This window comes from Manis javanica, chromosome 16, assembly GCF_040802235.1.
Source record: "Manis javanica isolate MJ-LG chromosome 16, MJ_LKY, whole genome shotgun sequence".
Taxonomy (NCBI): Eukaryota; Metazoa; Chordata; class Mammalia; order Pholidota; family Manidae; genus Manis; species Manis javanica.
In genome coordinates, this window is record NC_133171.1 from 55,746,566 (window position 1) to 55,771,915 (window position 25,350).

The 25,350-nt window shown below is 48.1% G+C and overlaps 2 protein-coding genes across 19 annotated transcripts in view; both read right to left on the bottom strand.

Annotated features, from left to right (window-relative positions):
- Positions 1-684, bottom strand: part of PPARD (peroxisome proliferator activated receptor delta) — a 117,531-nt gene extending 116,847 nt beyond the window's left edge. For 14 of the 17 annotated variants that reach the window (XR_012126040.1, XR_012126041.1, XR_012126042.1 and 11 more), the window contains exon 1: positions 513-684. Coding sequence is in view for 7 of the 17 variants with exons in the window: in XM_073224153.1 (XP_073080254.1) it covers positions 513-669 (157 nt within the window). In the remaining 10 variants the exon portion in view is untranslated. The remainder of the gene's footprint in view (positions 1-512) is intronic. The other 3 variants (XM_017668711.3, XM_017668633.3, XM_017668649.3) reach the window with 2 other exon arrangements.
- Positions 685-7,187: 6,503 nt separating this feature from the next.
- On the bottom strand, positions 7,188-24,656 carry DEF6 (DEF6 guanine nucleotide exchange factor). Of its 2 annotated transcripts, XM_017668594.3 has the most exons (12): positions 24,556-24,656; positions 23,975-24,138; positions 15,278-15,418; positions 14,445-14,630; positions 12,570-12,806; positions 12,336-12,482; positions 10,998-11,106; positions 10,530-10,828; positions 9,329-9,495; positions 9,018-9,216; positions 7,971-8,061; positions 7,188-7,768 (listed from the first exon to the last, which is right to left on the bottom strand). In XM_017668594.3, exons 2-12 carry the CDS (start codon positions 24,068-24,070, stop codon positions 7,545-7,547), a joined length of 1,896 nt encoding a protein of 631 aa, XP_017524083.1. In that variant the 5' UTR covers positions 24,071-24,138; positions 24,556-24,656; the 3' UTR covers positions 7,188-7,544. The 2 variants fall into 2 exon arrangements, with proteins under 2 accessions (XP_017524083.1, XP_017524093.1); XM_017668604.3 differs by lacking the exon at positions 24,556-24,656 and having other exon boundaries at positions 14,445-14,519; positions 23,975-24,549.
- Between the last annotated feature and the right edge of the window lie 694 nt (positions 24,657-25,350).

Sequence of the window (25,350 nt, forward strand, 5' to 3'; positions counted from 1 at the left end):
TGGGAAAAGACAGCAAAGACTGAGAGGGCAAGAATGGCAGGAGACAAGGATAAAGACACAGAGTAGATCCCCAAGGGGACCCTGGGTAGAGAGCAATGGATCTGGGGACACCAGAGAAGGGAAGAAGGAGGAGGTCAGAGGCAAGGGTGGGGAGTGGGAGCCCCCGAGCCCGAGATTGGGCTCCCAGAATACAGAAGTGGGAGGAGACGGAGCCACGAGGCCCAAGAGGGGACACAGTCGGGAGCAGGAAGCCCACGGTTGTGGCTCAGAGATGGGGGTCCAAAGGACTGGGGGTGCAGGGGCAGCAGACAGGGCACCAGAGAGCAACGGACGTCGGCGAATCCGCCCAGACTGGAGCATCTGGCCGGGGCACAGTCTCGGTCTGCGGACCCCTGCCTCTCCCCCAACCCCACTCCCCGCCGGGCCTTGCGCCCCAGCCTGTTGGCCGCCTTAGCCGGGGCCCGCCACTTCCCTCCGCTACTTGCCTACCCACTTCCCCGACCCGGACTGACCTGTCCTGGCCGCCTCTCGCGCCACCGCTGCCGTCCCGCAGGCTCCGCAGGATTCTCCAGCTCCTGCCAAAACTTTTCCCATTAATCCCCAGCTCCGCGGCGACCGCGGCGTCACACGCTGCGCGGCCCAACCCCACCCCCGCCAGCATGACGTCATCGCGCAGCTCGGCCCCCTCGCTTTACCCCACCCTTCCGTCCCGGCAGCAGCCAATCACCGCCCCGCCCGGGAACGCCCCTGATTCTGCCACTACGCCCACCGCACGCTGCCCTGGTCCGCCTGCAGCGCCCTCTGGTGTGAGATACGGGCACGGCAACCGAGGGCAGAGCTGGAGAGGAAGCTTCGGGACTAGTAAAACAAGTCTGGCAAGTGTCACAGAAGGGAATTTAAAGCTGGAAGGCAACTTAGAGGTCATCTAGGACAACCTCCTCATCCCTCCAGTGAAGAAACCATCCCAGGAAAGTGCATGACTTGCGCTGGGAAGCAATGGTGAGACTAGAACCCGGGTCTTAAGATTCCACTGGAGGAGACTGTTTAATAAAAGGGCTTTCATCTGCCAAGTGGCTTCTACAATCAGAAATCTATAGTCCTGTGCTTCTTACCCATCTTCCCATGTACTTATCTAACATGTCTGCCTACCCAAATGGCAAACTTCCTCACTGTTGTGGAGAATTCTGTTCTTCTTAATCCAGGTCTTTAGGACCTAAAAGGGACCTGTTATCCTAATCTGTCCCTTCAGATATACCATGAAAAGGTACCTAGCAGCTGGGAGGAAGTCTGGTGGAAGAACGTGGGTTTGTCATCTAGCAATGAGCAACACTTGACTCATAAGTATATGATCAATGGGTAACTCCCTCTTCTCCACCACCTTTAAAGATTATCCCTCCTCTCTGGCATTCACTCCTCTGGTCACACCTTCAGATAGCTGGATGGTAATACTAAGTGTAAGTTTTTTTTTCTTTCTGCTTCTCTTTCTTTCCTACTTTTGAAATGAATGTGCGCTTTTTTTATGTACTTTTATAATTCAGATGTCAGCCTCCTTGCCCTTTGAGTGTGAGGAATGGATTGTAGAAGTCAAAGCCTTCCCTAAAATTTCTGCATATTTCTGGGGATTTATAATTCTCCTAAATCTCTCTGCTTCCCAGCTCCTACTAGGCTGTAGCACTCCCACAGTTCACAAATACAGAGATGAAACTCAGTGCTTCCTGAAGGCTGCCCACATTTCTGCCCACACAAAACAGTCATTGGTATAGAAGTTCATTATGATGTTTTGTGCCCTGGGGTAGGGTCACATGATGCATTGCAAACAGTTTAAACTCACACATCATTTGTTCTTTAAAGTCCTTTCAGCACTGCATTGAAATTTTCTAAATGGCCTATCACCCCTTAGGGCCTGTCTTTCTCCCACATCACTACTTCTCCTTGACCCAAAGTTCTCTCCTCTATCACACCCTCTCTGCAGAAAAAACAAATTCTTCCCAGGCAGAAAGAGACACTTTATCCTATCTCTTCATTGCTAGAGTTCCTGCCAACCTTCATGTCCTGAAGATCTCACTTTCTACCCCTAAAAGGCTTATTTCTCCAAATAAAAACAGATCCATCCCAATAAAAGAAATTCTGGAAAGACTGTTAAGATAATTATACTTTTTACTTTGTTTCATTTTTATATTAAAAAGGATATGTATAATATTTTATATAGTTATTTAATAAATACATATTTCATGTTTAGACCCCATAACTCATTTCTCACTACAATATTATTTAAAACAAAAACTGTAGATAAACTTAAGGTCCAACAACAGAGAAAGGCTTAGGTAAATTATGCTGTATGCTTCCAATGGAATGTTATGTAGCCATTAAAAATAATGACTACAAAGAGTTGGTAAAAAAGTGGGAAAATGTTATGATCTGATATAAAGTGGAAAAAGGCAGAATCTGATAATATGTATAGAATATATAGATATGAGTACTGTTTGGAAAACAAAAAGTTAGTATAGAAAAAAACTGGAAGGGAACACTAAAATATTACCAGCAGTTGTCTTTGGCTTGTGGTTCTGTGTATTATTACCTTTCCATATTTTTTTCCTTAGCGTTTCTTATCAAAATGGCAACATGGTTGATTTTTTTAAGAGCAGCAACAAAAATCTTCTTTATATTGAACAAAAATGTATATCCTCTGGTATTCCTACCCAATAGTCTTAGTTCTTTCCCAGGAGGAAAACTAAATCAGTGTCCATATAAGAGCCCTTCTGATGTACATTCCCCTATATAATGTACATTTCTCCTATATTTTTTCTTTTTCAAGCTACAACATCCCTAGTTCCTCATATACAGTGATTATGGTTCCCTTTGGCACCCAGATTGCTGGCCTCAGAATGCTGTTTTACTCATTTCCATCCTTTTCAAGGCTTTCCTTGTTTTGGGCCACCTAACTTCTGAATCACCTTCCCATATTTGAAAAATCTCCCATTTTAGACTCCTAAACACTTGCAGCCTCCTTTGCAGCTAGGGCTTAGCCATGTGACCAAGGCTCAACCAGTCAGACACACTGGCAGCTGGGAAGCTGAAGAACTGAGAGCACGCATGATCCATTCAGGTAAGTGGCAGAGCAGAAGCTCCACCTAATTTCCAGCTGTAAGAGCAGCGTCTAGCATTGGTGATATTGGCCATGAAAACAGCAGAGTCTGTACCCAGAGGTGGCAACTGAGATGTCTTCACAAGAACTGTTGTATGCCACGATTTTGTGTTTTGTTCCTGACTATGCAGCCTCTGAGCTGGCTTTCTCATCCTCCCAATTGTTTAAGGAGCTCCTCTATACTCTTATTAATAAATTACTTTTTTGACTTGAATCAGTTGCTGTTACTTGAATAAAAAATCCCAGACTAATTCACCTTCCCCAAATCTTCGTTTGGACTAGACTTGCCGTCAGGCACAGCACAAAGTGAGAAAAGTTGGTTCCTGTCAATCCACTGTAACCGTTTCCAGATGGGCCGGAGATCTCGGCTACCAAAACCTGCTCTGTCGCCCAATCACATATAGTATAACTGAATGAATGGAGGAAGGCTAGATTCGCTTTGAAATGGATTCTGACCTTCTCCACAGCCATTTCAGGCCCCAGCCAGCAGGTGGTGGCCTCCTTTGTCTCCTGAAATCAGCCTTCTAGGCATTCCCCTTCCTCTGCCTCTCACCTACAACACCAGGGGCCAGGGAGGCAATTTTCAGCAGGCACTGTGCCTATGGAGGAGCACCTTGCGTATCCTGACAACAGTTTGCAACAAACCTCTTGCACTCTGGTCACTTGCAACACCTCCCCATCCCGCCTCACATACAAGCCACAGAGGAATGACCTGGGACTAAAATCGCTCTGCTTTCCACGTGGCTTCCATAGTTTATGGGTGTCTCTGAGGGCATCAAAGATTGGATACACTTCTTCCAGGATGTTGGGAAGGACAGAGGAGCTATTTTCTAATCCTGGAATTAAAAGGCTGGAAAACATCTTCTGACTCCTAGGAATGTCTCACAAGACTGACAGCTTCCTGTGCCAGTCCCAGTGTGGAATGGCATTCAGGCATCTGGTCGACCTTCCTTTCACCACCTTATACCTCAAACACACCTCCCCCTGTGTCCCATCATGGAACATTCAAAAACCTGCAGTGGACCCATTTACAGGCGAGGAAATTGAGGCTTAAGGGCTGGCACAGCACCTCAAGTCTAAACTCCATCTAGCTTCCAAGAACATCTATAATCAGGCCTCATTCTACCATCCTAGTCATGGGTCCTTCACAGCAGCTGGCTTCAAAAATTTTTACCTTTCTACTCCTTAAAGATTATATAAGAACTATGTAGCACCTTGCAAATTTTTAAGGTGACATATAATATTTTTCATTATTTCTTTAAAACTTAATAATTACAGAGAATGGATGTACTTTCTATTTTTAAGATACTGACATTTTAATATAAAACTACTATATTAACCCTTTAAATGTATTAAGACTCAAATTGATGCTCACCATCCTGTCTTAAAAATACACAAACAAGCTCTTTAGCAATAAAAAATTTTACATTGTTTATTTTTCTCCTTGTACCTGTATTTCCATGCTACTTTACCCTAGAAATCTAAACATAACATATTTTTATGTTTGATGTTCTTTTATTGAGAACCATATCATACATCTCTGCAACCAAAATATGTATGTACATTGGAATTCATGAATTTTTTAAGTTTCACGTAATTATAAAGTTCTAAGTGAGAAATTTTCTTCAGGTTTGAATGGCCATTACAAATATTAGTAATAGCCAATTGATCCAAACCGCATAAATATTAGGATTTTCATTAGTATTAAACATAAATACAAAAAAAATGCATTGGAAGAGTATTTCTTAATGAAATGGATGGGCTACTTTTTTCCCCCACCCAGTTCATATGTCCACAGTTGAATAGTATTTATTGCTAGAATGAGATCGCATTCAGTATCAATTCTAGCCCTGTTTTTTCATTTGTAAGCTGAGAAAACTTGTTCACATAAACAGTTAGATGGGAACTGGGAGAGTTTTAATACAGCAATGGCATCTGAATTGTTTGCCCCACAAAATCACAGACATCTATTATTAAAAAACATCATTAATGATTTTTCAGCTGACAATGCAGTTAAGTCCTCCCAGATCTTGAAAGCAAACATTTTGAAATCTCCCAACTTGAAACAAAAAGAATTTGTTGTCCATTTTGAGCCATTCACTTTCTCAGCACCCACAGTCCTACACCAGAGTTTCAGACTGTTGCTTTGTTTACAGTGTTCCAGGAATTTTACCCCCCTGTATAGTCCATTTTTAAAGATAGTGGATGGGTGGCTGAAAAGTAGGGAAGGGGAAATTATGAAAGAGGAAAGCAATTTTGGTAAAGAGAACATGTGGAAGTTGAGGATCTGCAAATTGATTTTCTTAAAACTCCCTGTATGCTAGAGATACCCCACTCCATTAGAGGGCCATTGATCTTCTCATCCAATATATATAATCCAGATTTCTTGTGCCCATAAATGTTATGCTTCTTTCTACTTATGTTATTCCCATGTTCTCCTACTCTCCTTTCTTATTTAATAAAATTTTGAGGGCCACCCTGAATCCCAACTCCTACCTAGTGCTTCCCTTTTTTTTTCTGAATTCCTACCACACTTATGAGTTTGAAGCTCACATCTCATCCCTGTAATACACATCGTGTTATACTGGCAGCTTTGTTTCATGGCACTTTAAATAGAATGTAATAAAGTTCCTTGCAGTAGAGTTTGGTGTGCTTGCAAAAAAGATGAACTCTGATATTAGACAGTACATAAGTTCCAGGAGGGCAGGAATTCTGTTTTCTTCTGTGCCATGTAGCCAGCACCTAGTATAATACCTGACATATAATTAGAGCTTAATAAATAATTTGTTGAATAAATAGACTTGAGTTTTAATCTTAGCCACTTCATCACTTTTAAGCTATGTGACACCCAGTCATTCATTTTAGAATTCATGAATGAATGAATGAATTCAACAAACAGTTGTTGCATGCATAGTAAGAGCCATGCACTGTGCTAGGCACTGGGGACGTAAGTTGAAGATGTGCTCCTGCCTTCAAGGAACTCAAGGATCTAGTTATGGAGGCTGTTAAATGAAGTATGGTGGAAAGGACAGCCAGTGTACAGGTCCAGAGGAAGAAAAAGGAGGTTGCTGCTATTAAATCTATAAAGCAGAGGCACATGAGGCCCTTCTGGGCCAGGTTGTCCCAGGCCTTGTATGCCACATACAGGAATGTGAATTTGACTGTCCAGGGTACTGCTGAGAGGCTGGAAAGTGGGAAGAGTCAAGGACAGATCTACATTTTAGAAAGTCATGCAGGCAGCCATGGGGAGAATTAGCAAGGAGACCCAGTTATTGCTCCTATCTAGTTGGGAGGTGAGGAGGGCCTGAGTAAGGCAATGGCCTTGAGACATGGCCCAAAGGGAATGGATTTGAAAGTGACCAAGAAAATCCAATCAGTTGGATTTAGAGACTGATTAGATATGGGGCAAGATGGATAAGCAGACAAAGATGAGCATGCAGAAGGAGAATACAAAGGCCTTAGCTATAGTGGCTGCCATGAGGATAGAGGGATAGATTTGAAAGTTTGAATGAGAAACAATCTACTAGATTTGATGATGGGTTTTGCATGAGGGGAATGAGAGAGAACAAGTCACCAAGGTTCCCAGTTCTCTGTCTTAGGTAACAAGGTCAGTGAATTGGATAAAGTGGGAAGAGGAGAAAGTTTGGAAGGCTTGGGCAAGTTACCTGACCTCTCTGAGCCTCATTTTCTCCACATGTTAAATGAGACTAATAACATCCACCTCTCGTGGTTGCCATGGGAATTAAACAACCTGGGAAATTGCAAGGCATAGAATAGATGCTCACTAAACACTTTAGGGTAATGCTAATCGTAGTGCTTGCTCATGTGCCAAGGCTGGTACTCTCATCATCCCTATTTTACCAGCATGGGAACTGAAGCACAGAGAAGTAAAGAAGCTTGACCAAATCACCCAGTTTGTAGGTGGCAGAGCATACTTCCCTAGACACTGCACTATACCTTATTCCTTCTGGGACCTATAACTGGACGTGAGGGAGGAAGAGAGGAAATGACAGGAGAGATGGACAGCAGACCTGATCAGTAATTCATTCCAAGAACAGTTTTTATTTGGAAATGTGCCTCCACAACTTGGCAACAGTCTCGGGGCAGATGGCCCCTGGCTTGCTTGTTTACTCTTTCCCAGCCGAGGACACAGGGTCCTTGGGATTAAGGCACAGGGTGACGTTCTCCAGGATCAACATCCCAGACAACCTCAGTGGTCTGTGGCCTGGGCTTGGTGCAAGAACTGAATTAGATTCCACTGTGGACTGTTTCATGGTTGGAGGGCCTGGGCTCCTGACACCAGGACCTCAGCTCCTTCTGCAGGGGCCGGTGTCACTCACAGGCCAGCTGTGGCCAGGTCCGGTGGGCATGAGGTCAGGGGCAAAGGGCCTAGCAGAGGCTAATTTTCTGGTGCTGGGTCCAGTTTATCTTCCTGAGGAGTGGAAGCCGAGATGGGAGCTTCATCCCCACCATTGAGGGACTTTTGCTGCTCACTGCTGCTGGGTGAGGGGGTCCTGTTGTCCCGGGATCCCCAGCGGGTCAGGCACTTTAGGGAGGAGTCACGGTGGGCAAGCAGAGGGGGCTGGAAGCCCGTGAAGGAGCTGCTGGTGGTAGGACGCTTGTCTGGCAGAGAAGGGCAGGCATGAATAAGGGGAAATGTGTATGTGAAGGGCAGGGGCTGAGGGGCCTTGCCTCAGCCACTGGGGGACAGGGGAACCTCCTGACCTTCAGTTCTAGGCTGGCCTCTGTACATCCAGAGGTATCCCTTTCTCTCTCCCTTCTCCCTCCCCACTCCAGGGAAAGCTCCAGGGTCACCGCTTCTCACCTCCAGGCTCAATTGGATGCATGAGCCGGTTCATCTGGACATTCCAGTGTTTCACATTGGTGCTGGCCTGGCGCAACTTCCGCTGGGCAGCCTGTGGGGGCAGGGCCAGTGGGGAATGGGACAGAGCCACCATCCAAGACAAGCTGTCTTGACCTTTTCATGTTCACAGGCCCCTTGGAATCTGACAAAGGCTATTGATCATCTCCCCAGAAAAACTTGTGTATGTTCATAAAGAGTTACAGATAGGAACAGAGCTGGCATCCAATTTCAGGGGACTCATGGACCACCAAAGGGTAAAAAAAATATCACGGTATAGTTTCCATTTATTAACCAACTAAGATGTGCTTAGTATATTTACTATCTTATTTAACCTCCAGAGCAGAAGTTAGCAACAAAGAATTGGAAAAGACATGAAGCTACGTGCCTAGGGGCACACACTGGACTCTAAACCTGTGTATCACACCACCTCCTCAGGAGCTAACGCAGAAGTCTCTGCAACGATGTCCACCCAGTCCTCGACAGTGGTTGTGGGGTGGAGGAAATCACAGAGGAACTTTCCTTTTCTCTGTTACATATTTCTATATTTGAACCTTTCACAATGACCATGTAAGGCAACAAAGCAGAATAAAATAATCAATATTAATAAAAAGGAAACATCAATAATTTTAAAATGAGAAAAGATCCCCTCTTCTATGGAGATTAGGGCTCCTAAAATGGAGCCAAAGTACAGGGACAGCAAGGGGCTTGTAAGAGTAGAAGAAAAATTTTTGCCCAGATTAGTAATAATGATAAAAACAGCAGCTAATGTTTCTTCAGCACTTACTACAAACTAAATATTCCGTATTATCTCACTTAAAATCTTTATTATAATGCTATATAACCAGTCCGCTTTCCCAAACGAGGGACTTGAAACTCAGAGAGGTTAGGCAATTTGCCCAAAGTCACACAGCCTGCGTGACTGAGCCAGGGATGGCAGGAAGGCTCCAGAGCCTGCCCGTTAATGTGCTCACGCCACCAGCTTCCAGCCTCTGCCAGCCCAGGTCTCACCTCCACGTCCTCGTCGGCCCTTTGCCGGTTCTGCCGCACCTCCTCCAGCTGCTGCTGGGCCTGCTGCAGGGAGCGGGTCTGCAGCGCCATCTCCTGCTGCAGCTCTTGCTTCTCCTGCTGGGCCTGCTCGATGTAGCGCTCCTGTTGCTCCTTCAGCTGCAGCAGTTGCTTCAGTTTCTCCTCCTCCTCCTCCAGCAGTCTGCCAGGCGGGCACTGTGTCGTCTACAGAGCCAAGGCACCTCGCAGGTGCTCAGCAGGTGGGACGGCTGGGGAGTCAGGGAGGGGAACCAGAAGGGGCCCCTGAATCCTACCTGGTCTGGGCTATGCGCACCGCCTCCTCATCCCTCCGAGCCTTCACCTCCAGGTGCAGGGCCTCCTGAAGCCTCTGCTGCATCTCCTCCAGTTCCTTGATGCGCTGCCGCTGCTGGGCTGCCTCCTCCTCCTTCAGCTCCATCTCAGCCTGCATGGAGGCCCGGGCCTGGAGGGGACAGAGCCAGATCAATGGGGGCTCCAGGGAGCTGCCAGGCATGCTGGTCTTTCCCCAGAGTTCTGCTAGGCCGGCCCAACTATCTACCTCTGGGTAAGAGTCTGGGTAATTCCTTCATGTCGGGGTTTTACTGATCTGATCCGTTTCTGAGAGTCTGACTCAGGCATTTAATGATAAAGAACAAATGTTATATGGGAGAAAGGGGCTCAAGTTGTCCTTCCTGCAACTAACCTTAATAATAATTATTATAAATTATAATAAAGTCCGGTCCTAGGGAGTGATTATAATTGTTATAACAAAACTGTTTCCTCATTTGATCCTCACCATACCTCTATGAGCAAAATTCTATTAGTATCAACATGTCACTAACAGGTCATTAAGACTCCGGGAAGCTAAGTAACTTGCAGAGTTCACAGGCCTCTTAAGAGGCAGAGCTGGTATTGAATCCACGTTATTTGTGATCCAGATTTAGATCTCTTAAATCCTAAATCTAATTGCCTCTACATGCCTTGTCCGCCTCCACTTTCGTTTCTCCTTATCCCCCATCCTGCATTTCCCCAAAGTAGTTTCATTGTAAACTCAGATCAAGTCTAGTCCAGCGTTGGTCCAAACTCATCCCTAACGATGCTGTCTTTAGCAGCCCCTCGGTCCAAGCGCCTCCCCCAAGCAAAGGTCTCCACACCCAGCATTTAGCGCCGGCCCCACCCATCTATCGGCTCAGGTCCCGCCCCCTACCAGCAGTCATCTCAAGCCATCTCGCGGCCAGGGTCCTGCAGTCCTTATCTTCCTTATCCCACAGGTCCTGACCTGATACAGGTCCTGTCCCGTATGACCTGATACAGGTCCTGTCCCGTATCCATATTTCAAGCTCACCGCAGTCCCTCATTCCAAGCCCCGCCTCCACACGTACCGCTCAGCCCACGGGCTCCGCCCACGGCCTAGGCCCCGCCCCCACCCACAGCTGCGGATGTTTCGCCTCACCTCACCCCTCAGCCTGCCTCCCCTGCCCAGGGGGTGGGCCCTACCTGCTCTGCCTCGCGCAATTGGCCCTCCAGCTCCTGCTGAAGCTCCAGGTGCTGGCTGCGACGCCGCTCTTCCTCTTCTTGCAGCAGGCGCTCGGCCTGCCGCTGCGCTTCCTGCAGCAGCTCCAGCTCCTGCAGCTTCCGCTCCTTCTCCTCCTGTAACTGCTGCAGTCGCAGTAGCTCCTCTTCCTTGGCTGCCCGGCGCCGCTCCCGCTGCTCGCGCTGCTCGCGACGCTTCTGCTTCAGGTCCTTGTGCAGCGACGTCTTCCCCTCGGCCTGGAGCCGGATCGCCGTCTGGATGGCTGCGGAGGTAGCCGGAGTGGGTCAGCAGCGGGGCCTTGAGGTGGCCCACTGCTAGAAAGGGGTCTTAGTTGCTCGAGTACAGCCACTGCTGGAAAGTGTTATCACCCCCTTTCACAGATGAGGCGACTGAAGGCCCAGGCTGACCCAGGCCACCCAGCAAGCACTCACCAGCCGTCCACTCCTGGCGCTGGCGCGTGTCTGAGGCGCTCATCTCATATGTGCGGGAGGCTGTCTTCACGCAGAACATGCAGCGCTTCCCTTCTCTGTCGGGCAGCACCTGGGAGAGGGCAAAGGCTCCAGACAGGTTGGCTTCACTGGGGTCGGAGCCACATCTGTCCCGTGGGTGCTCCAGCTCCGGCCCCTACCCCTTCTAGCTGTCCATCTTCCCTAGGCACCCCTCCCACTCTTCCAGGAGCCTGCGTGATTTGGCTTGGAGAATAATTAGAGAGAAACTTGTGTCCCCCCACAACTCTTGTGGAATTGGCTCTGTGAAGGTGGGATGGGGCCATTTCCATCCTGGTACTTTTCCATGGGGTCTAGCACAAAGTCACTAGTCAGTATTCATGCAGATCATGCTCACACACCTCCAGCGACAGGGTCCTCACTATCCAGACCATTCATTTTCACATAGTTCTGCTTGTAAAGAAAGTTCTCCATTCATTCATTCCACAGTTATTCTGAAGTGTCTACTGAGTGCCACTCATTGTTCGAGGCATTTGGGATTCTGAGGTGTACCTAACAGAACTTCCTTTGCCAAGTTTACATTCTAGTAGAAAGTAAGAGCGACCATGTATCGTGCATCTCATGTTCTAGAGCTTTCATATATGCATCATTTTATGCATTCCTCTTACCCAACCTTGCCAGGCAGGCATTGGTAGCTCCACTTTACAGAGAAAGAAACAGGTTCTAAGAGGTCCAGGAACTTGCCCAATTCACACTGCCTGTTCATGGTGGAGGTGGGATTTCTGCCTAAATCTGTGCTCTTTCCACAGTGGCACCTGTTTCCTTATATGACAAAAATGGACAGATTCTAGGATAGCTATAATAATATATATATTTTTAATGTATAACAAAAAGTATTAGCGAGGATGTGGAGAAACTGGAACCCTCATACACTGCTTGGTAAGAATGTAAGACAGTGCTGCCACTACAGAAAACAGTTTGGCTGCTCCTCAAAAAGTTAAACAGAATTACCACATGATCCAGCAGTTCTACTCCTAGATATGTACTCAGAGAAATGAAGACATACATCCACCCAGACACTTGTATATGGATGTTCAAAGCAGCACTATTTACAAAAAGATGGCAATAACCCAAAGTCCATCAGTGAATGAATGGAGAAAGTGCACTTTTCCCTCTACACAACGGAATATTGTTTAGCCACAAAAAGCAATTTGTCACTATGGCTTTTGTCCACTCACCCTTGTCCTGACCGCCTTGCCTTCACACCACATTGGAGAGCCCCGGGGCCCTGAGGTGTGCTCCACCCTTCACTGCTCCCCTCACCTCCACGCAGCACTGTGCATCCAGCGGGATGGTACCCCTTTTCTCCTTGCACTCTTCACTCCCAAAATAGCAGAGGCAGCTGGGTTGCAGCTGGAACCAGCGTTCTGCCCAGTTCCTCCTCAGGTGCCCTCGCTTCCACAGGTAGCCCTGCCAGCCAAAGCAAAGTGAGAGGTTTTGCTGGACCCCCGTTCACCTCTCTTTGGGGTCCTCCCCAAGTTCCCAGCTTGGCCTGACCTGCTTCAGGACATCTTGGATCAGTTCCTGGTACACCTCATGGATGGCCATGCTGAGGGCATCCCGCCCCACACCTCGCAGACAGCGGCCTGAGTTGAAGAGCTCCAGGAATTGCCAGACGCTGAGCCCCCCAGTAGTCTGGGCTGCCTGGGCCTCCTGGGCCAGCAGCTCCTCCAGCTCACCCATGCCCACCTCCAAGCTCATGCTGTTGAGCACCTTCTTCAGCAAGTATTCTACCTGGAGGGGGAGAAAGATTTGGTGACTACAACAGGCAGTGTCACCGGTGCCAACACCAGGGGGAGCTCCCATCTGGCTCCCAGAGGCTGAGCAGAGGTGACCTGGGACAGGTGCTTGTGGGGTGGGGGAAGCAGACCAGGGTAGAGATTTGGGAGGGGACCCTGGAGCCCCAACCCCAACTCAGGCATCCCCTCCCACTCTCCAACCTCCAGTCCCACTCTTTTCTGCCTGAAATTAGGGGCAGGGTAAAGATGGGAATCGAGGGCCGGGGGTCAGGCAGAGGCAGCAAATCATAGAAAATGTCAGAGCACATACAATGGCCTCTTATCCAATACCCTCACCTTGCAGATGACAAAACTGAGGTACAAAGGGGCAAGTGACTTGTTCTAAATCATACAGCAAGTTGATGATAGCCAGAACTTGATTCAAATCTGAAACTCATTTGAGTCCTTATTCCAAGCCCTAAGCCCCAAGCCCCAATCCTGGGGATCCTTCCCTTAGGGGAAAGCAAGGGGATTGGGTGTGGGGGTAAGCAGGGTAGGGACAGGAAACCTGTTACAGAGGAACAGGAAGTGGTGGTTGGGGTACATCCTGCTGCAGTTCGTTCACTCTGCATGTTGATTACAGCAGCAAGCAGCTTTCTAGCCTCTGAGAGGCCACGTGGCCCTGACTGGTAGGGGTCTAGCAAAGGTGCCCAGCTGGATGTAGGTGTAGATGGACACATGTCCCTCTTCTGCCCCAGTAGTTTCTTGTGAAACTCTCTCTAGGGCTTCCAGTCTGGGGACTATGAGGTACCAGGTGGGAGTAGGGTGGGACGTACTAGTTCAGGGTTCAGGTGGCTCCCCTCACCCTTCCCACAAATAGAAGCAAGGACACAAATTTGAGTGCAGTTAGACATGCAGGACTTCCTGTACACACAGAGGCCCCTACCCTATATTCCCTAAAGACCTAAATTCACCCTGGAATCTTCACAGCCGCCAAGAGAGCTTAAGGGTCAGGAGAAGGCTGAATGGACAGGGGAGAGGTAGAAAACAGAAGGAGGGTGCAAGCTGACTGGCAAAGGGGGACATCTGTCCTGGCTTCTCCCATGAGTTGGGGAGATAGGTGCAGATTCCAGGCCTCTACTCCTAGAATGCCCTATCTGGGGCCCTGAGCTGAGTCTGCCCTGGCTCTCCCCCATATCATAGAAGACAGGAAAGGAAAATCTGAAACTTGGGCCAGACTTGGTAGCCCACCTGGAGTAACTGGAGAGCTGATTCCTCACATAACAGCCTTTTCAGATTGCCACAGTGCCTAAAATCCTGCCATTTGAATGTAAATGTTTTTATTTTGAAATACCCAGTAATATATCAGGCATTTACACCTCTGTGTATATAGAATTTGCAGATCATTTTCCTTCTGTGAGGGCTAGCAGAGCCCTGAAGGAAGGGTAGTTTTGGTTCTCCTGGGAGAAGGCACAAATGCTCTGATATGGGCAATTCTAGGCATCTGGAGACAGCTGGGTATGGACAGGTACCAGCACAGAGAGGCAAAAAAGAAACAGGTGCAGGAAAGTACAGAGGCAATTTAGCCTCCTTCAAGGTTTTGCTGAGGCCTGGCCCCAAGTGATGTAGTCCTTGGGGCTGCCCTCACCCTTACCTCATCAGGAACCATGATCAGAGGGTACTTGTCCTCAGATAGGAAGTTGAAGAGGCACCAGAGGCGGAAAGCGTCCTGATTGGAGAGCATGCTGTTCCCATTGCTATCCACCTGATAGTTCTTCTTGGCCGTCAGCGTCCAGCACAGTTCATCGAAGTGCTCCTTAATGAAAGCCCCCTCCTCCACCTCCCACCAGGCCTGCAAGTCAGCCAACAAGGCTGCCCCATGCCTGTCCTACCAGCAAACTAGGCCCCAGCTGGTTTCTAGGGTCACCTATTCCCCTGCTCCCCACTTTGGCAAGTCCAGGCTCTAACCTGAGGAATCCCTGAGCTGATTACCAGACAACTTGTTTTAACCACCCTGCCAGCCCACCACTCCCCAGCACATCCATACCCACCCAAGCTCCCTGCCAGCAGAGAAAGTCTAGTCAGCCCAGGGGAGAAAGAAGGGGAAGCCCAGAGTGGAGGGGGAATGGACAGTCAGGAAGAATCTGAGAAGACAGTAACTGCTGGGAGGAGCAGGGGGTGCAGCATGGGGGAACTAGAGAGCCCTTTGTAAAAGTTACAGCTGGAAGTTGGAGGTGGGCCTAGGCAAGGATGGGCGGTAGGTTAAGAGAAGGGTGGAGGCTAGGATAGAGATGAGGGAGATTGAGGGTGAGTTAAGTGGGCAAGTGGCTGGGGTATGAAGGATGGAGATGGGGTAGCAGAGATGGACAGAGGGGACAGAAGTGGGAATTTACAGTGGGGAGGAGTTGGGGTGGCAATGAGTTGGGGTGCTGGCCCGGTTGAGAAGTAGGGAGAGGTCAGAGGTACCTTGCCCCCAAGTTGGCCTACCTTGTCCAGGATGTACTTGTTGAGGTAGGGCATGTATCCCTGGCTGGACACAGGGCCATCGTCATCATCTCGGAAGTGCTCCTCCAGAGCCACGGGGTCATGGGGGATGTGTAGGACTGTGTACAGGTTGTGGGACAGCACCTAAGACAGAGTGGCAGTTTGCCTTCCTATGTTCCGACCAAAACTGGGCCAAAGGACTGCTCTCACCTCTTTGCTTGTCCCCACCCCTGTCCTGGCTAAGACCTCTGCACACATTATTTGATTTGATCATAACTAAAGTGTGCACATACATACACTGGAATATTATCCAGTCATAAAAAATGAAATCTTGCTATTTGTGACAACATGGATGGACCTTGAGGACATTATACTAGTGAAATAAGTTAGAGAAAGGCAAGTACCATATCATCTCACTTATATGTAGAATTAAAAAAAAATACACAGGGAACAGATTGGTGGTTGCCAGAGGTAGGGTTGGAAGCAGGTGAAATGGGTGAAGGTATAGACTTCTAGTTATAAAATAAGGCATGGGGATGTACTGTACAGCATGGTGGCTGTAATTAATACTGTACTGCATATTTGAAAGCTGCTAAGAGTAGATCTTAAAAGTTTTCATCAAAAGAAAAAATATGTTTTGTATCTACATGTGGTAACAGCTGTTACCTAGATGTGTGGTGATCATTTCACAGTATATACAAATATTGAATTCTTATGTTGTATACCTGAAACTTATGTCAATTATACCTCAATATAAACAAAAAAACTAAAACTTATACACTTACTATGTGCTAAACACTTTATATATAATTCACTTTATCCCCATAAGAACTGTTAATATCCCCATTTTAAATATGAAAAAATCCTAGGCCATGAGATGTTAAGTCATTCACCCAAGGTCACAGAGCTGGCAGAGCTGGGACTCAAACCCAGGAAGCCATGCTTTAGCCACTTCAGTAAGTAGGGGTGTCCTCCTTCTACAGACAAGGGCACTGAGGCTGAAAGGATTCAATAACTTGCCCAAGGACCCACAGTCAAGAGTCTGGGATTCAAATTCAGCTCCACAAATCCCAAAACCCTCGGGCTTACTATACTGCTGGGTTGTCTGCAGAGAGGCTGCCTGTCACTCCAGGGCAGAAGCCCACAATTTAACAGAGCTTCCATCAAAGATTCCATATTCAGACTGCAGGGTGCCTAGCACCCAGGTGTGTCTGCTCAGGGAGGGTATGTGCAGTTCCAGCCCTTCTAGTTGGAAGGGAGCTGGAGAGGCCTCAGAGAAGGATCATAAATAATGATCTGTGGGATGTGGAGGACAAGGCCTAACACGGATGGCTGCCACAATGGAGTGGAGGAAAAACGGGTTGGCTAACAAACCCATGACCCTAGAATAAAGAGTTCAAACAAAAAGTTTGAACAAGGAGATCAGGAAAAAATAAAATCGCCTTGGGGTAATTCTGTTAGAGCGGTTATCACAGACAGTGACTATTAAAACAGTCACTCCTGCACACCTACTATGTGCCAGTCACTGTACAAGGTGCTTTGTATACCCCATGTCTAATCTCCACAGCTATGATACACATTGTTACTCGTTTTTCAGATGAAGATAGCAGGGCTTGGAGAGGTCAAGAGTAAACGGCAGAGCTGAGGTTGGAACCAGAAGTGCCCATCTCTGAAGGATGCCTCCCTATTAAAATACTGACCCTGAGCCTCTTTCCCCAACTAGACTGTGAAGTCTGGAGACAAGGTCTCTGTTCATTTTTATGTCCCACAGCACCTATGACTTTTTCTATACACCAAAGGCAGTAAATAAATGCTGTATTCAAGGGCTGCTTCCTCCACCAGCAGTTAGCCTTGGAATCAGTTCCTCTGAGGCAGGAACTGGCAACATCTCAGATGGCATGTGTGCCAAGTCTTCATTTCGTTATTCTCTTGTGTGAGAGGATGGGGAGAAAACAGTGAGACTTCTCCCCAGTGTTCTCCTGGGCCTCAGGTTCAACTCAGCAAAGTACAAAGTTAGGGGGCCCAGTAAGGGGATTGGTGTGCTTCTTCCCTCCCTTCCCTCTGGGCAGCCATCGCTGGCCCCTACCCCAGCCCTCGTTCCCATGCTTTTCAAATGATCTCAAGTACCATCTTTGGTTTTGCTTTCTATTGTTCCCGAGGACATCTGAACTTCTTTCCTGATAAGCTGTTTGCCTTCCCTTACTCCTGTAATGGAGGCTTGACTTGCCTTTGAGAAATCCCTCTCCCCCATTCTTAATGTCTGTGGTATTGACCATTTGCACCTCTACCCCACCTGGTCTCAAGGGCAGGCACATTGGAAGCCATGGTGATTGGTTAAGGATGGGCATGTGACCAAATCTCGGTCAATGAGAATCAGCCCTATGACTTTTGCTTCCTCTAGCGGAAAAAACATAGACTATTTTCACAGGATTGTTAAATGGTTAGAAGGTAAATTCCTTCACCCTCTGAGGCTCAGTTTTGTTGTCAGTAAAACAGGAGATGATACCCGCCATGCAGAGGGGCTGGGAGGAGGGAATGAGAGGATAAACACAGAGTGCTAGAGTTAGGTCCACACAGAGCAAATGTTAGTTCTCTTTCTGCATAGCAATTTTTTACCTAACAAATTGACTTAGTTGCAAAAGACTGATAATATCAAGTACTGAAGAGGTTGTGGAGAACTTGGGGCTCGTGTTCCCTACTGTTAAGCCATGAACTGGAAGTCTTTCTGGAGGGCAAGAATCTGCCAAAGCTAAAATTGGGCATGACCCCAGCATTTCTAACCATCCAACCTGCAGATGCTCAAGGGAATAGAGCTATGTGTACAAGAATGTTCACTGAAGCATTATTTATAATATGAGAAATTGGAGACAGTCTGAAGCTCCTTCAACAGGGCATAGGTACATCATGTCAAGAAAATACGTGTGGCTGCAAAGGTTTTACTTCTGCCACATGTATCCTCACAGGCAAGTGATTTACCTTTTCCAAGACCTTAGTCTCCTCTGTGAGGATAAGAAAGGGGCTTGCTCCATAGAGTGCTTTGAAATAAAGAGCTTAGCACAACACCTTGTACATAGTATACTGCTTAACAAAAGTCATGAGTTATTTTTATTATTATATTTGTATAAACAGACATGGAAAGAGATGCATAATATACAGGCAGGTGAAAAAAAAAGCAAGCTATAGAATGAGATGTTGGTAAAATAAATATGTGCGCAGAGATTAGGTTGAACCATATCAAACTATATCAGTAGGTCAAAACCATCATGTTGAAGCAATTTCATATGGTTCAACCTAATATATTTATTTGTAAATATAAAAAAATCTAGAAGACTCAGCAAACTGTTAACACCTATCACCCCACCACCCCTCCCCAGCTGAGGGAAGGAACTTTTATCTTAACATTATATTTGTCTTTGAATTTTAAAAATCAGTAACATGTTTTACTTTTGGGATAAATTTCATTGTCTTTAAAATTATATTCTCCCACACTCTGATTTTCAAACAGGAGCATATATTGTTTTTATGACAAAATTTTAAAACTATAGAGATAAAAAACAAAGGGTTCCATTAACTGCTGTTATTAATATACCCTGTTATTAAGTTGATCTTTAGTAACATTCTTTTGCTGTTCTTGTTTGTGTGAACATTTCTGGGTGCTCTATATTCCTTGAGGGCAGCAAGGACTCTAATTTCAACCCTGACTCCAATGTCCTCCACATGATGAATGTTTTTGACTAACTCAAGTCTAGCTTAACTGCTCTAATGGTTTCCCCATGTGACCTGGCCTGATGGACTTTCTCTGACCTCAACCCTCTTGCTCATTTCTCTCTGGCCCTCATGACATTCCTCAGGCCAGGTACACTCTTTCCTCAGGGCCTTTGCAATTTCTATTCCTTCAGCCTGACACATTCTTCTCCCAGGTAATGGCATGGCTCACACCCTCTCCTCCTGGTCTTTGCTTAGATGTTACTTTGTCAGGGAGGGCTTCTCTGACCCTCTTGCTTAAATTTATAACCCCATCCCCTTTATCCCCCACACTCCCTATCCCCATTTCTGCTTTATTTTCCTCCATGTTATGTATCATCTTTCATCACGATACATTTTTACTTATTTTATCATCCTTGTTCTCTGACAGCACAAGAAAGTCAGCACCACAAGGGTGGGGATTTTCTGTTTTATTCACTGCTGTATCACTGGGTCTGGAACATAATGGACAGTCAATAAATATCTGTTCCCCAGTGAATCTAAATGCTCCGCGGAGAGCAGCAGGAAAAATACAAAAGTCAGATAGACATGGACTGAATCTGAGCAAATTAACCTCACTGGGCCTCAGTTTTCATATCTTTAAAAATGTTCAAGGAGATAATGTAAACCTACTCCCACCCCAGGATGGAAGCTGCCACACAACAGCACAGTTATTTGAGCTGTTCCTCTGCTTGGTTCATTTGCCCACACTGTCCTCTGAGACCTACCTTCCTCACCTGTACCTTTTGTCAGTGGAATCTCAGGGGCCCAGGACAGACAGGCTCAGACCCCTGTGAGCTGTCAGGTGTCAGGACAAGGAATTAAAGGTGCAGGTTGGGGCTGGCAGTGGGGAAAGGGTGTGACCAGAAGAGGGTCACGCTGGAAAGGAAGTGGCAGGGGTGGAAGCTAGCCTGAGCAGGAGCTCACTGCTGATGTCAGTGAATCCATAACTCTGGAAGGAGGGACTCATTATCCTCCTTTTACAGATGAGGGAATCAAGGCTCAGAGAGGTGAAGTGTCTTGATCAAGGTCTGACTCTAGAGCCCTACCCTTGATCTCTGTGTTACACTGGCTCTGGCTGAGCATCAGAATGACCTGAGTGAAACTGAAATAAGCTGGGGCCTGCCCAGGCCTACTGACTCAGAGTTTCCAGGGGTGGGGTCCAGGTGTCTCTAGTTTTCACAAGCTGCCATTTGGGCTCCCTCAGGGACTCCCACAGTCTTACCCAGGCAGCCCCTGACCTCTGGGGTGGCAGCCATTAACCTTGAGAAGTTTCCATTTATTCTGTTTTCTCTGGAGGCTTGTGGTATGTGGCTTTCCTCTGGAGACTGGGAGTTCCCTAAAAACTCGAGTGCAGGGGCCAGACCCATGCTTCTATAATCCCTGGCCTTCAGTAGATGCAAATACAGGAAGTTTGGAAGTCCATAAAAGCACCAAGCAATGGCTGTAAAATCAATAATCTCTCTCTTCCCTCGATGGCCTATAGTCTTTAAATGTATCTAAGCGCTAAGTGATTCTTTAAAAATATACAGATATTTTTAAGAATCACTGAATGTATTTTTTCTCAGCCACAGAGTACTAATAAGTAACTACTATCATGAGGGAGGAACACCAGCAATTTTAAAAGGTGGGAATCTCTGGATTAGCTGTGCACCTGCTGAGAGCAACAACAGGCTAGAAGGGATTGGGTGTGGGCAGGGGCTCAGAAAAGGGAAAGGAGAGACTGTATCAAGGGTCAGTTTCACCTACTTGATGTACTTTTTAAAATTTATTTTCATAGGCTAGCTGAATAGCTTGGTGATCTCCAGCTTAATCCTCTGGCTTTATAGATGAAAAACTGGAGGTTCAGAGATGGGCAGTGACTTGCCTAAGTTCACCTGGCTAGGGAGCAACATAGGTCTAAACTTTTACGGCTCTGAGTCAAGTGCTTTGCACATAATTAAACATCCTACCCCTTCCTGCCATCCTAGCCCAAGGACACCAGCAGTAGGTAGGGTCAGGGCAAGGCTGATGATCCCAGCCAGCAGATTCTTGGACTGGAGTTGTTAACTTCTCTCCACCAAGGAGAAGTTTGTGTCCCTTTCCAGAGGAGGCAAGCCTGAAGCTCAGGAACTCTTGGTGGGCAAGAGACCCTCCCTGGGTTCCAGGACTCCTCTGAATGCCAGATAGAGGCTCAGGAGCCTGGGAGACCTGGAAAAGCCAAGAAGGGAAAGGCCCCAGTTTGCATTCCCTGCTTCCCCCTGCTCCTGACAGTCAAAGGGAAGTGCTCAACCTGCTGCCTCCTAAGATCTATCAAGCTGGAGACATACTGTTCCATCCACACCCCCAATTCCAGGTCCCTCACCCCAGGCCTGGCAGGGAGGAAGAAAGCCAAATTCTCAGCTGATCCCCCACTAGGCCTGAATTCAAAGCTGCTCCCTTAGGGAAGAAGTGTGGCCCTTAGGTGACCCATCATTCCTAAGGCTCCCCTCCCTGCAGCTCTGTCAAGATTGCTGCTCATGCCTAAAATTCTTTAGGGCAGGAGTTCTGGGGACCCTGCAAAAACTCATAGTCCTCAGCTGAGAAATGTGTTCAATCTAAATCTATCCTGGGCAGAAGTACCATTCCTATTGGTCTACTTTTACTATTCTCAACCCAGCTGGACAAAGCCACTGTATTTTCTACAAGAATTCAGAGAGGAAAACTCATTGGATCTCTTCACCAAACCTTCTCTTCTCTAGAGAAAACAATGAGTCAAATGCTCATTAGGGTACTTGCTAGAGGACTTGCTGTTCTTCCTCCTCCCTCTGGCCTCATCACGGCTTTGCCTGGCACCACCAGCAGCCCTTCCACCAACATGTCAGGGACCAGGCCACAGGCGGAGCATGCTCTGGGCTGGCTCAAGTCTCCTTCCTGGTCCCAGCAGGGACAGAGTAACTTCAAGTTCTTTTCCCTTGTCCCCAAATCTTTTCAAGGGCGAGGGTGGCCCTGCTAGCATATCTCACTCATCTGCTTCTTCCTCTGACTCCTGACCACTTCTCTATTGCTTTTTTGCCTTTCCGGCATCCCCACCCCCAACACTATCACTACTTCCTGTTCCAGTAACCCACCACTGGGAGATTGGGATAGCAGGGCCTTCCCTGTCCTTCCCTCCTGTACCATGGGCCCTACTATTCTGCCCCACCTACCACCTGGCCCAAGATTCCCACTGCTAGCTCAGATTCCCAGAGTAGACAAGTTTTCTGTTCAGTGGGGGAGAAATCTACCATTGATCCTGTATGACCAGAGAGGCTGCTGGCCATGGGCACCAAGTGAGCTGTAATGTGGTATAGAGTGGACAGTTCAAGTATGCAAGCTCTATATGGAAACTTAGGTGCAAATACTCAACCTGGGCGGGTGGTGACTGGGCAGCAATCCAGTAGAGGCCAAGATGGAGGCTCAAGCTAGGAAACCTTACTGGCTGATAGCAACAGGAAAAGGGGAAACACCTGAAAGCTGTCTCCTCCATATGAGGGGCACAGAGGGCCTGGAAAGGTCACAGGGGCCATAGATAGTGGAGAGGGGAAAAATACCTTGGAGAAAACAGAGGTTGGGATTGGTCCTGCAAGACATGAAAGAGGCAGAGTGGGAAGGGAATGTAGGGCATGGAATTTCTGTAGGGATGAATTTTGGATCATCTGCTTTTCTTCTGTCTGTACTGAAGACCCTACTAGAGGACATGATTGATCTGTAATGAAAGGATTTCAGTACAATGTAAGGAAGAAACTGCCTGCTGGGAAGCTCTCCCAGGTGATCAAAAGTGATAGTGGGCTCTGCTTCCTGGGGAGTCAAGAATCATTTACGGGATGCTCACAAGCCTGGCCAAAGCATAGATTATTGAACTGGGCCAGTTTGGAACCTCCAAGCTCATCTTGCCCAAGTTCAGCAAAGTAGGGGACTGCAGTAGGAATAGGGCACAATGTGTATCCTGTCCACTCATCTCTCCCTAGGTCATTAAAAATGGGGATTTCCTTGAGACTGCATCCCACTTTTGGGGGTGCCAAAAGGGAGACATCAGGAATTTAGGGCCAAGCCTCATGCCAGGCACATAATTGGTGCTCAATAAATATTTGTAGAGCAAATGAATGAATCCCTAAGGCAGGTTGCAGACAGCTGATGCCTACCCCACTCCTGTTTCCCAGTGTTCCCTGATTCCAATGGTCTAGGGGCTTGTTTCTTCTCCACTAATTAGGGTGGAGAAGACAGCACTAACCTAGGACTGGAGAAAGAAAGAAAAACTTTTTGGCCTCACAGGAATTTCTATGGCCAAGTAATGAACTTTTGGGAAATCACTGATGGGGCTCTTCCTGGGCTTGGATTCTACCTTCTCCCTATCTGAGGCCTAACGTAATAGTTTTCCTACCTTGTGTTGGGGGGGAAAGATGGTGAGCTGGGCAGCAGTATAATAATGGTGTCTTCAATCCTTGCCCCTTCACAGTTCTGGGAGACAGGGTTCAGAGGGGCTGACAGACCCAGCCTGGTTTGGGACTGAGAGAGGCTCTTTAAACCTCTCTCTCTGGGAAGGAAGCGACTGACAAGCATTAGCCAACTGTCTCTCTTCAAAGCCAGGAGGCAGCAGCAAGAAGGAGTAGGGTGTTTGACTCTGGGGAGATGTATGCTCATCTCACAGAGTCCGAGACAAAGCCTGGCCTGTGGCCCTCAGAACCCTGTGATGCCAACTCCACCCTCCCCAAAGCTGGGGGCAGGGCTGCGGGCAGTGGCTCTGCACGTACCTCCCTGGGGCCTCTGGACAATGGACAGCAGCATCCACCAGACCAGGTTGCCCCAGTAACCCAGTACTGACCCCCCACCCCAGGCCGTGGCCTCTGGATGGCTGGGTGCCCCGGGAATAGCAGTGTTCACGCCTGGCCCCAGGAGGCAGGCACAGTCTGGTGAGGTATGTCTGCTGGCCTCCCCTGGGCCACGGGTGCGCCTCACCTTGAGCTGGGACTTGGAGACCTTGCCGCTCTTCTCCACATCCAGGGCGGTGAAAGCATACCAGATGGATTTAAGCAGCTCCTTGCGCAGGGCCATGGCTGAGGCGCCCGCCCGGCCCAGGGGCGGCTCTGACACCAAGATCCGGTTTCAGGAAATGCAAACGGCTGCAGAGACCGCAGAGGAGCCATGGCGCGGAGCGAGAGCTCCACCTGCCTGCTTGCGAGGACTCCCTGTGCAGGCAGGAACTGGCCTGTTGCTCTTGCAGTGCTCAGCGACCCCACGCCTTGCATGGGAACTGGGTCCCAAGCCCCAGAAAGCTAGATCCCGGTGCTGTACAGCCTGCTTCCCTGGGTATGAGGCCCTTTAAAAGCCTCCTCAGCCCAGACCTTTCTGGGCCGCCAGGGCTCCCAGAGGCAGCTTGCTGAGGGCAAAAGCAGGCCTATCCTGACTTTGGAGTCAGGAGGGGCAGGAAGGGATGAGAGGAGCCTGTCCCAAATCCACTTACTGGGTGGGAGGCCTTGGATAAATTACTTAACCTCCTTGATCAGTTTTCTCATTGGTAAAGCAAGAAAAATACCCACCTCACCAACTTGTAAGAAGGCCTGAGAATGGACATAAAGCCCAGTGTAGGTGAGGATAAAGCCCTCCTTTTAGTGCCATCTGACATTACTGTGGTGGTGGGGCTCCTCCCAAGAGGAAAACAAAGGCAACAACACAAAGCTGGAGGAGGAACTTGGCCAGGGCACCTCTCCAGATCAGGCGGACTTGGCACGTGACTTGCTGCCTCCCCATCCTCTGGGCTTTGGCTCTAAAACACACTCTTGAGCTTTGCCTACTCTGGGGCTCATTGGCCCCGAAGCACATGGGCGAGAGAGTAGTGGTGGAGCCCACTTTAGGGGTGTTGGCATAGGAGGCTTGGGATTTAGGAACCTCCATAGCAGTGCTTCCATTTCTTCAGATCCATTGCCTGTGGTGGCTGGGACATGCCCCTGCCAGGAACAGTAATCATGGGCATTGAGGAAGCCTGCAAGGGCAACGGAGACAGGAGACATGCCCCTCCCTAGGGGCTTGCTGAGCCCCCTCTGATGCCAAGGAGTTGCTGCCAAGAGTAAGCAGGAGCTTGCTAGGCATCCCAGGAGAGGATGCCTGAGTAAGGTGAGAGGATTCCATTCCCAGGTAGTGGAAGGAGCTTGGGGCACATCCATCACACCGGAGAGAGGGAACAGGCACTAATCCCTACAGTGTTCCTGTGCAGGAGGGGACAAAGCCAGAGAACTTTCCAGCAGGTCCCTTCCCTTGTACCCCTTCCTTTCCCCTGGGGCTGGTCTGGTCCTACCACACTCTTCAGTATGCGCTGACTGTGGTTTTGGAATTCA

Coding starts and splice junctions, on each gene's coding strand:
- DEF6 (XM_017668594.3), bottom strand. CDS start 24,070: ATGGCCCTGCGCAAGGAGCTGCTTAAATCCATCTGGTATGCTTTCACC. Junction 12,807..14,444: donor TGATCATGGTTCCTGATGAG/GTAAGGGTGAGG, acceptor CTCCCCCTCCAG/GTAGAATACTTGCTGAAGAA. Junction 8,062..9,017: donor GGGCCGACGAGGACGTGGAG/GTGAGACCTGGG, acceptor CTGCCCCCACAG/GCTGCCCAGCGGAAGTTGCG.